General features: G+C 48.2%; 1 protein-coding gene across 4 annotated transcripts in view; it reads left to right on the top strand.

Annotated features, from left to right (window-relative positions):
• The window catches only part of TENM4 (teneurin transmembrane protein 4), a 356,529-nt gene that overhangs the window by 82,342 nt on the left and 261,855 nt on the right, over positions 1–12,332 (top strand). For 3 of the 4 annotated variants that reach the window (XM_040963945.1, XM_040963948.1, XM_040963946.1), the window contains exon 3: positions 10,468–10,677. The exons of the other annotated variant lie outside the window; for it this stretch is intronic. In XM_040963945.1, the coding sequence (XP_040819879.1) occupies positions 10,468–10,677 (210 nt within the window). The remainder of the gene's footprint in view (positions 1–10,467; positions 10,678–12,332) is intronic. 4 annotated transcript variants of the gene reach the window in all.

Here is a 12,332-nt window from a genome sequence, read left to right as displayed (position 1 = left end):
ATGGTCAGAAACAATCCAGCTTGCTTCTTGCCTTCACTTCCCCCCGCCCCATGTGTCTCTCCATCCAGCCCAGCTCAGGCCTCCAGTGCCTGGCTGGAGCATCCTAACCCTTTTGGCCGCAGTTCCTGGGAAAAGTGAAAGCATCGTACAAGAAGCCTGCACTTGCAGCTCCCACTCACAGCCCTGCTCCCTATCACTCTTCTATTCTTCTCTCTCTTTGGAATGCCATGTTTCTAGAGCCTTCCCTGTGAGCAGACTGGGTGTCCTGCCAGGGTAAGGACTAATCTTTACTGTGTATGTCTAGGACCTGCTCAGGGCCTCACACAGCTTGGTGTACAGCTGGACTTGGGAATAAAGTGGAGAAAGCAGACTGCTTCTGCTGTTGAATACCTGCTATTTGCCAAGTGCACAGTGGGTCAGATGTTCAGGCACTCACTGAGTAGTCTTCTGGGAGGCAGGCCAAATCTTGAGGCTCCTGGAGAGCCGTACAAGGTGAAGCTGCATGTCCAGAATCACCAGGATCTGTTGCAGTCTAGATCTTACCTGTGGCCTCCCTTAGTCTCCTTTTGCCGCTTTCCCATTGTACACCCTTGCATAGGTCAAGTCATCTCAGTTTTTCTATCTGTGCACTGAAGATGAAGCCCAATTGTACTGATAGACTCTCATTGAGATGTTGCCAGGATTAGACACTGTAGATGTGAAAATCTCATGTGAATACCAATACCTTCCACATGTGCATGGGATTTTTCTTAGACACTTAACAAAATAAAGATGTGATACTCAGGTGGAGTAGGTCCCCATGGCAGGTGAAATCCAGGCATGGGCTATGGGCACAGGGAGAAGGATGAGATCAAAGCATGCCTACATGGAATGGGCTGATGACAACACACAGTGGCAGTGTTTATACACCTGCAACTTGGCTCCCAGCAGAACCTCCAGGCTTACATCCTGGTACTTTCCTCTTGTCCTGCCCCTTCCTCTTTCCCCTTTTCCTTGTTAGCATCTCTGTTGTCCCTTATACAAACTCGGTCCTGTTGCAGAGGCTTTATGCTTGGCGGATCCTCTGCCTGGGAAGTTCTTTCCTTCTTCTTTGCCTATTTGAGGCCTTCCCTGGCCACCCTATGGCTCCTGGTCCCTTGCTGTGCTGAACCTTTCTTCATAGCCTTTATCATCCCTTGGTCTGGGGTTGTAAGTATGGATAGCTGCTTGCTGGTCTATTGGTTTTCTCCTCTTCCAGAATGTGGACTTCCCAGGGAGGGGCCTCTGTCCTCCTCACCTACCCTGATGCTTGGACGAGTGCCTAGTGGAACAGGCATGAAAGAAATATCAATCCTGCAACTATGTAATAAAAAGATAAATGAATACATTTTTAAATCAGACCATCTCTGTGTAGACACTTCTTCTTTCAAATGGTCAACAGGAACTTTAATGCTCATTAGCAGTCAGAGAATTGTGAAGGAAGCCACACCCACAAAGGTGCAGCTAATAGCTAGTGTTGGCAAGCAGGTAGGGAAACTGAAATCCTCACACCCACTATTTGGGTGGGTATCTAAAATGGCACAGCTGCTTTGGGGAGCAGCCTGGTTCCTGAAAAGGTTGTACTTAGACTTACCATAGATCCCCCAGCCACCCCACAAAATTAAAATCTACTCATACACACACACACACACACACACACACACACACACACACACACACACTGTGCACAGATATTTGTGGCAGTGTCATGGATAATCAAGCAGAACTGTTCAAATTTGATTGGTGGAGAGGCAGAATGGGGCCTATCCATACAATGCAGTATTATTTGGCAATGACATGCAATGAAGTCCTGGATCGTGCTTCAACATGAATGAACCTTGACAATGTTGAGTGACAGAAGCTACTCACAAGGGCACACATTGGATGATAGCATATGTATGAGATTTTTTTTTTCCAAAATTCATAGACAGAGAAGCTTAGTGACTGCCCTCCCTGGAGCATGAGAGCAACTGCTAAGGAACTTGGGGTGATGGTTGTACTGTGTGAATATACTGAAACTTACTGGGTGGTACGCTTTCTTGGTGTTACTAACTTATTTTGGAAGTCAGGGAACCAGTCCCATCTGCTGGTTCACTGCCCCGGATGCCCACGACTAAGGCTAAGGTCAGGCCAAAGTCAGAGAGCCCAGGACTCCGTGTACATCTTACACATCAGTGACAATAATCACCTGCTTCTCCCACAGGGTGTGCGGTAGCAGGAAGCTGGAATAAAGAGCAGAGACTGAACTTGAACCTGGGCATCTCAGTGTGTGATGCACACATTTCTGCAGGCACTTCAAGTGGTGTCCACCCAGAATAGCATCCTTTAAATGAGTGACTTGTATTTATGTGTATTATATCTCAATAAAACCTACCTAACAATTTAAAAAAAGGCAACAAACACCCTCATTGAAACTACCCATATTAGACAAGCACCTAGCCTTTCGTGAAGACAGAGAGATCTGAATACCTCTCGTCTCCATGGCTCGGAAAAAGGTGCACCAGGCCTCTGGTACAGGGCTCACTGATTGATTACTTCCCAGGCGGGCAGAGGACAGCAGAGCTCCATTCCCTACGAGATTTCCCAAGAGAAAAGTGTGTTTCTCAAGTCCTTGAGAAACCTGTGAGGAGACTCCGGGAAATCAAATGTCCTGAGCCTGAGAAATGGAACGCATCCTGCTTTCCAGAGAGCATTTTCCTGGCCTAAGTCACGGAGGGCCTGGAACCGGCTTCCGAGAACAAGCACTGCTGAGGAGAGCTGACTTCTAGGGGCTGTAGGGGAGTAGAACCCAGAGGACTTAACAGGCTGGACAGCAAGCTAGCATGCGCCCCTGGGGGGGTGTGATTCTGCCCCTGCTCCAGCTGTCCCTCAGGGTCCAGGGACATAAGCGACCATTGTGGCTGACTTTCCCACTGTGTGTTTTTCTCTTTAAAGTGACTTTTACCATTTGTTACAAATGTCATTTTATTTGTCACTTTGGGGGAAGAAAAGAAACCTAGAAAGCTATAAAGAAGAAAATGGATTCTTAATTCTATTATCCAGTGGTAACTACTGCAAACACCTTTGTACCAGCTACACACACACACGTGCATACCTGCTACACAAGAATCCATGCATGCACACAAGTGCTTATAGGGCTCAACATAAGTGGGATTTCTTTTTACAAAGATTTATATCATGAGCTTTTTGTGTCCTGTTTCCCAAGTCACTATTTTTAAAAAGATGGCTTGTAATGTCTGATATTATCATTTTCTTGATGTGCCCTCATTTACATAATGAGACACTTACTTGTTAACGTTAAGGAGGTTTTTCCTTTTTAACTTTTTTTTTTTTTAAGTTTGCCTTTTGCTATTACAAACTATGTTGTGATGACTATCATTGTGAGTAAATCTTTGGAAAAGCCGTGGTGGGAGGTAGGTTGCCAGAGGTGGAATTACTGAGCTTCTGATGCGAAACTGAATCTGTACTTTATTGCCCTCTAATAGGGTGGCCATGTAATTAGTCATCCAGTTCAAGGCATTTTTTACAGTAAAGGGGGCACCATGGTTAATTAGCACAGGATGCACAGGTAAATTGAGGCTGTCGCTGGGCCAGCTCACTGCCTTGAACAGTCCCTGGCCGCTGTTGGGACAACGTATTCTTGAAGGATCGAGATGAACAGAGAGCACTGGAATGAAAAGCAGAGTAGAAAAGCCCCAGCCTTTGCCTAGAACTGAGTATGATTTTACTTATTCAGCAAAGCAGCTGGATGGCCTGGCATGGCACATGAGAAGAGGAGGAATGTGTTTGAGGGAAAGGGAGTGAAGTGTTTCTAGAAAGGAGACGGAGATAAAAGGAGGAACCCATCAAGGTCATGTCCACTGAGATGCAGAGCCGGGGTAGGTCTCGGGATTTGGTTTGATTTGTGTGCTTCTGGATGTCATTTATTGAGTGATGGCTGTGCACGAGGCTAAGCATTTTGTACACAGACTTCTAAATTACAGGCTGTGGGTTAAAAGGTTATTAGGAAACACTTCCAATAATCCAGGGAATTGTCTGGGAAGGAAATGTGTTCCCTGCCGCTCACATCCAGAGTTTGTGCTTTACAGATGGGACTCACACTCTCCCAGTGTGTAAGCCCACTGCGAATTTCCCTACCACAGACAGCATGGATGGGGTTTTCACATAGATCGATATACGATTCTGTGCAGGCATTCAGATGGATTTCTTAGACTGCTGAGCAAAGTGCTAAAAAGTACCTTTTGTTAATGGCCTTTCTTTCCCTGACAGAGTAATCAGCTTGTTTGTCAGCTAGCTCTTCACACTTTCAGCCCTCTGGCGTATTTCAAAGACCACTCAGAGCCAGAGCTTGGGAAGTGTCTCCTTGGAGAACTGGCTGACTCTTAACTGCGGGCTAGACTTCAGACTACTGAGGAAAGCTACCATCTGTGCACACAACGATGTGAGCAGCGGACATGCTCCCCGCACATCTCGAGATGCTCCATCCCACATCTTATGTTTTCTCCGGTGTTGACACTGTCAGGTCACAAGTTCTAGGAGTAGTGTCACTGAGGGCTTGCAGAGCTGCTGTTGCTTCTTCCTGAAACCTCTCTGCTCTCTCTATGCCAAAGCTACACTGGAGGGATGGCAATAGTGAAGCAGCTAACAGTGCTTGAATCTCTGCCAAAAGCTCCTTGCAAACATACCATCTTCTCAGCCCGTTTTTGTAGTGAGTACTACCACTCTGTTCTCCAATGATGAAAACTGGGGCTAGAAGTTAAGGGGCTTATCCAAAGTGACACCAAAGTGAAAGTGGGCTTTGGCTTCCAGTTCACCCAGTAGTATCTTCCTGGTCTTTGCACCTTACTGTACTTCCCTGATGGATAATACTCATCCTTTCCCTACACCTAGTGGAGGACTCTAGCCAGGGCTAATAAATGCTGATTCTTGCCAATCAGTCAAATCAAGATTGCACTTAACAAGTTTCCTGCATGGTCCCCAATTACTTCATTTCTTGACCTTGAAAATCAGGATATGTTTTCCTGCACATGGGGTTATTGTGAGGAAAATATCTTGTAAATCCTCCACCCTCCAAGAGGAGCTCTGCAAATACCTGGCCCCATCCAGCCGGCTATGCAGGTGCATGCATTCTCTGCATGGGTGTCCTCCATCCTCCATCCTCACCTGCTGGGAGCCTAGCCCCCCTTTAAGACACTTAGATGCCTGCTCCTGCACTGTTCCCATAATAGTGGCAAGGGCAGTTAGCAGAGTCATTCTAGTCATCCATCTCATTTTACCACAGCACCATGGAAGTGTTTACAATACCAGGTTCCCCCGTAACCAGGATTCATGGGAAACACCCCTGGTCCCTTTGCCCCATGGAATGAGAAATCCTGATCTGCTTTATCAGGTACTCCACACCCAGACAAAGGAAAGCTCAGACCCTATGGATTTTTAGTATCCAGAGTTAAGTCAGTGTAAAAGGAGATCTGGGAGACAGAAGAAGCATTCCATTTGAAGAGCGGATCTTCCTATAGCACAGTCCTAATATTGTCACCGTCCTGCCTTAAAACCTCTCATGACTTTTCTTTAAGATCTGGTTTCCTTTTCTAGTCTTAGGCCTAAGCCTACAGTTCATTTTTTCACTGCCAACTCATTTCTCAGTACTGTCTCCACACAGACCTGTGCCACAGTTGAGGTATTCCCCTTCCATTCCTGCTCTCCTCCCAACCTGTCCTCATGTAACAATTATTTTCTAGGGCTTTCTGTGTGCAACACACAAGGCTACACTGTGAGACAAACAAGAACATTTTGAAAATGACGTGGGAAATGACATTAAGAGAGAATGTATACTCTCCACACGCTTTCCAAAGATTTCTCTATGATAACAGATAAGCCAGGCAGGCCGGTGCGTGGACACAGATAAGCAAACCCTGCAGGATCAGAAACATTATGGCAGAGAGCTGTCAGAATTCCCGGAAGAGTTATTCAACCAAACCCGGGTGGAGGCATCAGGGAAGCCTTCCTGGAGAAGGTAGCCACAGAGCTGAACCTTTAAGATGAGAAGGGGTTTGTAAGACATATGAGGTTGTAGCAATGAGGAGAGGGAGAAAAGGCAATTCTTCAGGGGGTGGGAACAGCATGTGCAAAACTCAGAGGCTAAACTTGGCAAGTTGTACCAGGGGCAGGGTGTCATTCCCATAGATTGCCTGCACACAGCGCCCTGGCATCCTGCCACTTGGCAAATCTGTGGGAAGAGGATGCAGTGGGTCTGTGGGAATGAGAGCAGACTGGCATGTCTTCACAGGGCTCAGCAGATTGGCCGAGAAGTTAAGGGAGATGTGAGAGGTAAGAGGGTGGGGTGGCGGATTGTATAGGACAGCTCCTGTGACGCCGTGTCTCTCATGGTGACCCCTCACCTTCAAACCTAACCAGGTGTGAAGGAAGCATTCATGAACGGAGTGGTGCTCATCATGCTGTCACGGTCACACACCGCTGTCAGAAGATGAAGTCAGTGTCCCCTCACTTTCTACACATACATGCATAACAATGTTGAGAAATTTTCTTGTTTGCTGGCTGCCAACTGTTCTCAACGTGACACTTGTTTCAATCCCTTTAATCCTCAGAGTATCCCTACAACACAAACAGGCACCGTGGCTGGACAGATGCATGTACACACACATACATGCAAGAACCTCCATTGTAAAGATGTGAGATTGAGGTGGAGATTGAGGTGAGGGGATGGATCCCTGAGCTTGCAAGCACTGGAACTGGATATCAATTGCTTGCCAGTTAGCTCCAGAGCCCACACTCTCACTCTGACCCTACCCTGTCCCTATATGCTGAATTGGGGCAGTGTAGTGCATTTTAGTGCTTGTATTTCAGGCATGTCTGCTATGTGTTTAGTATAAATCATAGATTAAAATAAAGGAATTTGTGGAAAATTACCCTATCTTAGACACTACTTTAAAACTGCCTGTGAGTAACAGGAAGGAGCTAGCCTGTTTCCTATAGAAATTTTATCACCTGCTACAGGCCCAGCACCTTGTTCAGGGCTTCACATGTTGGGACTATGTACAAGAGCCTCAGCAGAGGGAGTGAGACTGGGTGGAAAGCAAAGGGGGCAGGCATGAGGCCCAGGCCATTGCGATGCTGCTTTCAGGGTCTCTGATGTTAGTGATGGACCAGCACATTTGGTTCCAGAATGGTTGATTCCCTGTCGCCTGAAGGGTCCACTCAGGAAGAAGCCATAAGGAGGCCCTGGGCTGACAGATCATGTTTCATAACTTTTGTGTGCCATACCACCCACTCAGCAGGGCATGGCACTGATTTCCAGCTCATCACAAGCTCCAATTGGAGATTATACAATGACTTTGATTAATAAAGGATGAGGGAATGAATGTATATTTGCCTAATAAGCGCAACTTGGTAGACAAGAATTTTCCAAACCTATGACCACAGCGGGGGGAAAGTCAAAAATGGGATTCTTGGTGGAGTGATTTCCTCCAGTTTAATAAACATTTTCTGAATACTGACCACGGGCTCCTAGGTACTCATACTTATTGCGTGCTAGTATATGTCATCTCTTTATTAAGATTTATTTATTTGTCTGGAAAGCAAAATAATGAGGGCGAATATCTATCTGCTATACCACTCCCCCAGTGCCCAGATAGCTAAGTCTGGGCCAGGCTGAAGCCAGGAGCCAGGAACTCCTCAGGGTCTCCCATGTGGGTAGCAAGGACCTACACACGTTGATAATTACCCACTACCACCCAAGGACATCAGCTGGAAGCTGGCTAGGAAGCAAAGTGACTGGGACTTAAAGCAGCACTCCAGTATGGGGTGCAGGTGTCCCAAGCAGTTAAACCTGATGCGTCACAACACTTGCCGCCTCACATAGAACATCTTTATTCTCACAGCAATTACTTTAAAGGTGGAAGGAGGGACAGATGTTGTGGTACAGCATGTTAAGCCACCCTTGGATACTCACATTCCACATCAGAGTGCTGGTTCCCTTGCTAGTCACTCTGCTTCCCATCCTGTTTCCTGATAACATACCTGGGAATACAGCACATAATGGCTCAAGTACTTGGGTCCCTGCCACCCATGTGGGAGATCCAGAGGGAGTCTTTGGCTTCTGACGTTAGCTGCTATCAGCATCTGGGGAGTGACGCAACAGATGGAATCTCTCTCTCTCTCTGTAATAAATAAATCTTTTAAAGAGGTTGTGGCAGGAGTGGGAAACAGTGGTGGAGCAGGATGTGGCGCGATAGAATAGTGGTTAAGGTCCTCGCCTTGAATGCGCCAAGATCCCATATGGGCGCCGGCTCTAATGCTGGCTGCCCTGCTTCCCATCCAGCTCCCTGCTTGTGACCTGGGAAAGCAGTCGAGGATGGCCCAAAGCCTTGAGACCCTGCACCCACGTGGGAGACCCGGAAAGAAGTTCCTGGCTCCTGGCTTCAAATTGGCGCAGCACCAGCCATTGTGCTCACCTGGGGAGTGAATCATCGGACGGAAGATCTTCTTCTCTGTCTCTCCTCCTCTCTGTACATCTGCCTTTCCAATAAAAATAAATAAATCTTTAAAAAAAAAAAAGAGAGTGGTGGGGCAGACAGTTTACAGATGCGGAACTGGAAATAATATCCCCTAAGATCATGCAGTTAGTAGGCAGCTAGGCTATGACGCACACCCTAATTCTGTTGAACTCCAGAGCTCATTCTCAATGCACACTGTACCGAGAATGTCCAGTGTGCCTTTATGTGGAAGACAGAGATAACTGCAAATAAGAGGGTCTTCAGAGAGTTCACTGAAGATGTACATTATGGGGGAAAATTGTGCAGTTTTTTTGCACCAAAATGAGATTCTCCTTTCATTCCATTTTCCATGAACTCTTTGAAGTACCATCCTACAGTAGAGCAAATGTTATATGAGACCTGCAGACAAAGGCACATTGCAGAGAGGAATGCTCAATACTGAGCTGGTAAGTGGTGTCAGAGAATGCTCTCCCAGTGAATTGGGAATACTGGCTTGGGTACTCAAAAGATGGACCACAGTCTGAATTTTTCAATTAAAAAAAATGCAGACTATATTGGGAGAAGTCACTCAGAAATTGTTTGGTCACAGATCCTTGATGCTTCCATTTTGCTTACTGAATTTCTAAAATGAACCAGCCAGATGGCATATGCTGCAGCTCCATGTTGCCATGCATGGTTAAGATCAGGGTTTGATACACAGAGACATGGAGCTTGCAAACTCCTGTGAGGTGTAGTGGTGGCAAACTGAGTGGTCTCTGGTATGTGGACATTGTTTTCCTCCCTATCCACAGTGGTCTGAATCACTGCCTTGCTAGTGCCCTGCCAGATCTTACCATGACCTGTCTGGGATACATTTTGCTTCTAGTTGAGTCTCTTAGAAAAAAACAAAAAAACTGGATGGTACGGTTCTTCTCTAGGAATCAAAGCAGGAGGAAGCGAGCAGCCTTGCTGTGCACTGGAGACAGACTGTCTTGTATTGTATACTTTTATATGTCTGTGCTTATGTTGCCCTCTTGTAGACGATGTGCTGCACATGTTGGAAAGTCATCACAGAGAAGACTACAAAGCATGAGAGCTCAGAGCTCCAGTCCCAGACCATCGCCAGCTCCTTCTGAAGAGCCTGGCTTTGCAGACAGGACCAAGACAGCTGCCACTTTAGCACTCTGATAGGGTAGACACTTGGAGTCAGACCTGCCGACTTTCTGTATCTTGGGGCTCCCAGAATGTTAGCATCCAAGAAGGACAGAGTGTTCTCACCTGCAACTATCGGAGCCTACGATGTTAGCTCCCTAGAATACGCTTGTTCAGTGAATAGGGTTCTGGGTTCTGGAGTTCAAGACGGGACTGAGACTTCCAAGGGTCTCATTTCCAGGGAGGTTACAGACAGTGTGAGATGGGTTCTCAGAGGAGTAAAAGCATGAGCATGTTGAAACTTCAGAATGCCAAAGGTGGCAGAGAGTTCTGGGTGGTTTTCTGCCTGTAGTTTTGTCTACCTGTGGTGAGCTCAGAGCCAAGTCCAAGCAGGTGAGATGAGAACCTCATTGACAGGAACATCATTTCAGTTCAGCGACCTCACAGCTTGCAGGGGCCCAGGACTCGCTAGAGGAGCTCAGAGGAGGGCAGCTGTTGGATGGTGAGCATAGCCCAGCCAGGGATAGAGGACAGACAGTCAGGAAGGCTCGCTAGTTGCTCTCTGCCAGCAGAGCCCACTTCTGCAACCAGGCCAGCCCTTCCGAAGGAGTTCAAACCAACTTTTTCTGTGGAGGTTTCACTCCGGCCTGTGGACCCACGTGTGCAGTAGATTGTCCAGTGTTGGGGGTCTCCCCATACCCTACCCCTGACAATACGTGTTTTATTTTACCCCTTCCCTCTCTGTGTCCCTGAAAATCAATTTTCATTTTTTTTTTCTGTCTGTGTTTGTCTTTGTGGTTCGCAGGTGCTCCCTTGCATTGTTCGTCTGCTTCATCAACCCCTATTGAGCAGTCCCCCTCCCCGCCCCCCTCCCCTCCGGCCAATGAGAGCCAGAGGCGGTTGCTAGGCAACGGTGTGGCCCAGCCAACCCCGGACTCAGACTCTGAGGAAGAGTTTGTCCCTAATTCATTCTTAGTTAAAAGTGGCTCCGCCAGCCTGGGGGTCGCAACGAACGGTAAGTCCCTCTCTCTTTTTCTAACTTTTGGCATTTGCTGTGCATTTCCTGTCCGGCCGCTGGGAAGGGAAGAGGGGCTCCGGCCGAGGCAGGTCCGTGGAGCAATCTGGGGACTGCACCACCACCCCTGCCGCGCGCCCCCCAGGGTATGTGTGTCGGGGGAGGGCAGGGGAGGCTGCTTCTCTCTGCAGCCGCCAAGAGTGACCAGGTTGCAGGCAGGTGCAAGCACCAAGGGAGGTGCTCTGACAGACCTGAAAGGGAGCAACAAGTGGAGACCAAGAAAGGCAAAGGTAGAGACAAAGTTCGTACGGGAAAGAATAAAATCAGACCTGGATGCGGTTACCCCAGTGGCCACTCTCTGTGCCGGGCACTGTCACTTGTGGCTTGCCTGGCACTTCCTCACAGCCCTGTCCGTCTGTCCAGCCTTGCAGTCCCCTGTTAGCAGGGACAGAGCCTGCCTGAGATCCGGTACACGACCTGGAGACCCAAGTCCCAGACAGAAAGGTCTGCCGTAACACAGACAGCCCTAGGTTTCAACCTGGATCTGCCAGAACAAGCTTTCTGCTGCTGGGTTCTGCCCCAGCTTTCTAAGCACGGGGTTGGGGGGAGGCAGATGATGGTGGAAGAGCTCCTGGAAGGCAGCCCGTGCTGTTAGACCCACGCCAGGGGCTTGCCCTCTGGTTAGGAAGGGGTTTGGGTCTGGAGGATGGGGGAGGTGTCTGGTGTGGACTGGGTAACCTGGGATCCCCGAGACAGCCCCTTGATTCCTGATTAGGAGGGAGGAAGTGAAACTGCTTTCCTGCAAATTACACTGTACATTCATGTGACGTTCATTTAATTGAAAGTGCCTGTGCTGTGTGAAATTCTAGGCTGAGGTCTGGTGAGAAGGAAGGTTGCAAGGAGGCAGGAGTGAGAATCTGTGGGCTGGAGGTAAATGGAAGCTGGAATGCCATGGACTGGGACAAGCCTCGCTGTTCCTCTGGGTGTAAGGCAGGCAGCCCACTTGGTGCCTGCAACAGGAGAGTTTAGCAAAATGTTAAGTCATTGCCGGGTTCCCTGTACCTCTCAGGTGAGTGTTCAGAGAGTTTGTGTGAAAGCTGCTAGCACCTCGTTTGATGCCTGGGTATGGTGGGAGCAGATCCCGGGGCATTACTAAGGGAGTGCTGGCTGGACCTGAAGGAAGATGTCAGGGAGCTGACCTAGGGCATTCACCAACCAGGACATCCTGCTCAGAGATGGGGGAGGGAGCAGAGGAGTCAGCTCAGGTCCTTTATACCTGGGAGCCTTGGAGGGCCCTGTGAGTTGGTACTGAGTGTCCCCCTTGCTCCCTGCCTCAAGGGACCTCTCCTTCACATCCAGAACCTCTTGCTGGCTTTGTGTTTCTCTACCAACAGGACTTTAGGTCGGCCATCTCCAGAACTCCAGTCTTTCCTTCCAGCTCCCTGCAGGGAGGGGGGAGATGATGGGGGGGGGGGGATGCAGCAACTCAAGCCTTGAAGGGGGAAGAGAATACATACATACACAGGCAGCACATATATATGATAATAGTCTTTGTTCATTTGTTCTTTTCTGAGCAAATAAGCCTTTTGGGCAAAAGAAAAGGCAGGAGATTAAAGTCCTTAATCTCTCCCTTTGCTAATTAACTGAACAAGAGC

This window comes from Ochotona curzoniae, unplaced genomic scaffold, assembly GCF_017591425.1.
Source record: "Ochotona curzoniae isolate NIBS_2020 unplaced genomic scaffold, NIBS_Ocur_1.0 scaffold_3223, whole genome shotgun sequence".
In the NCBI taxonomy this organism is placed as follows: domain Eukaryota; kingdom Metazoa; phylum Chordata; class Mammalia; order Lagomorpha; family Ochotonidae; genus Ochotona; species Ochotona curzoniae.
This window is presented reverse-complemented; position numbering and strand designations above follow the sequence as displayed.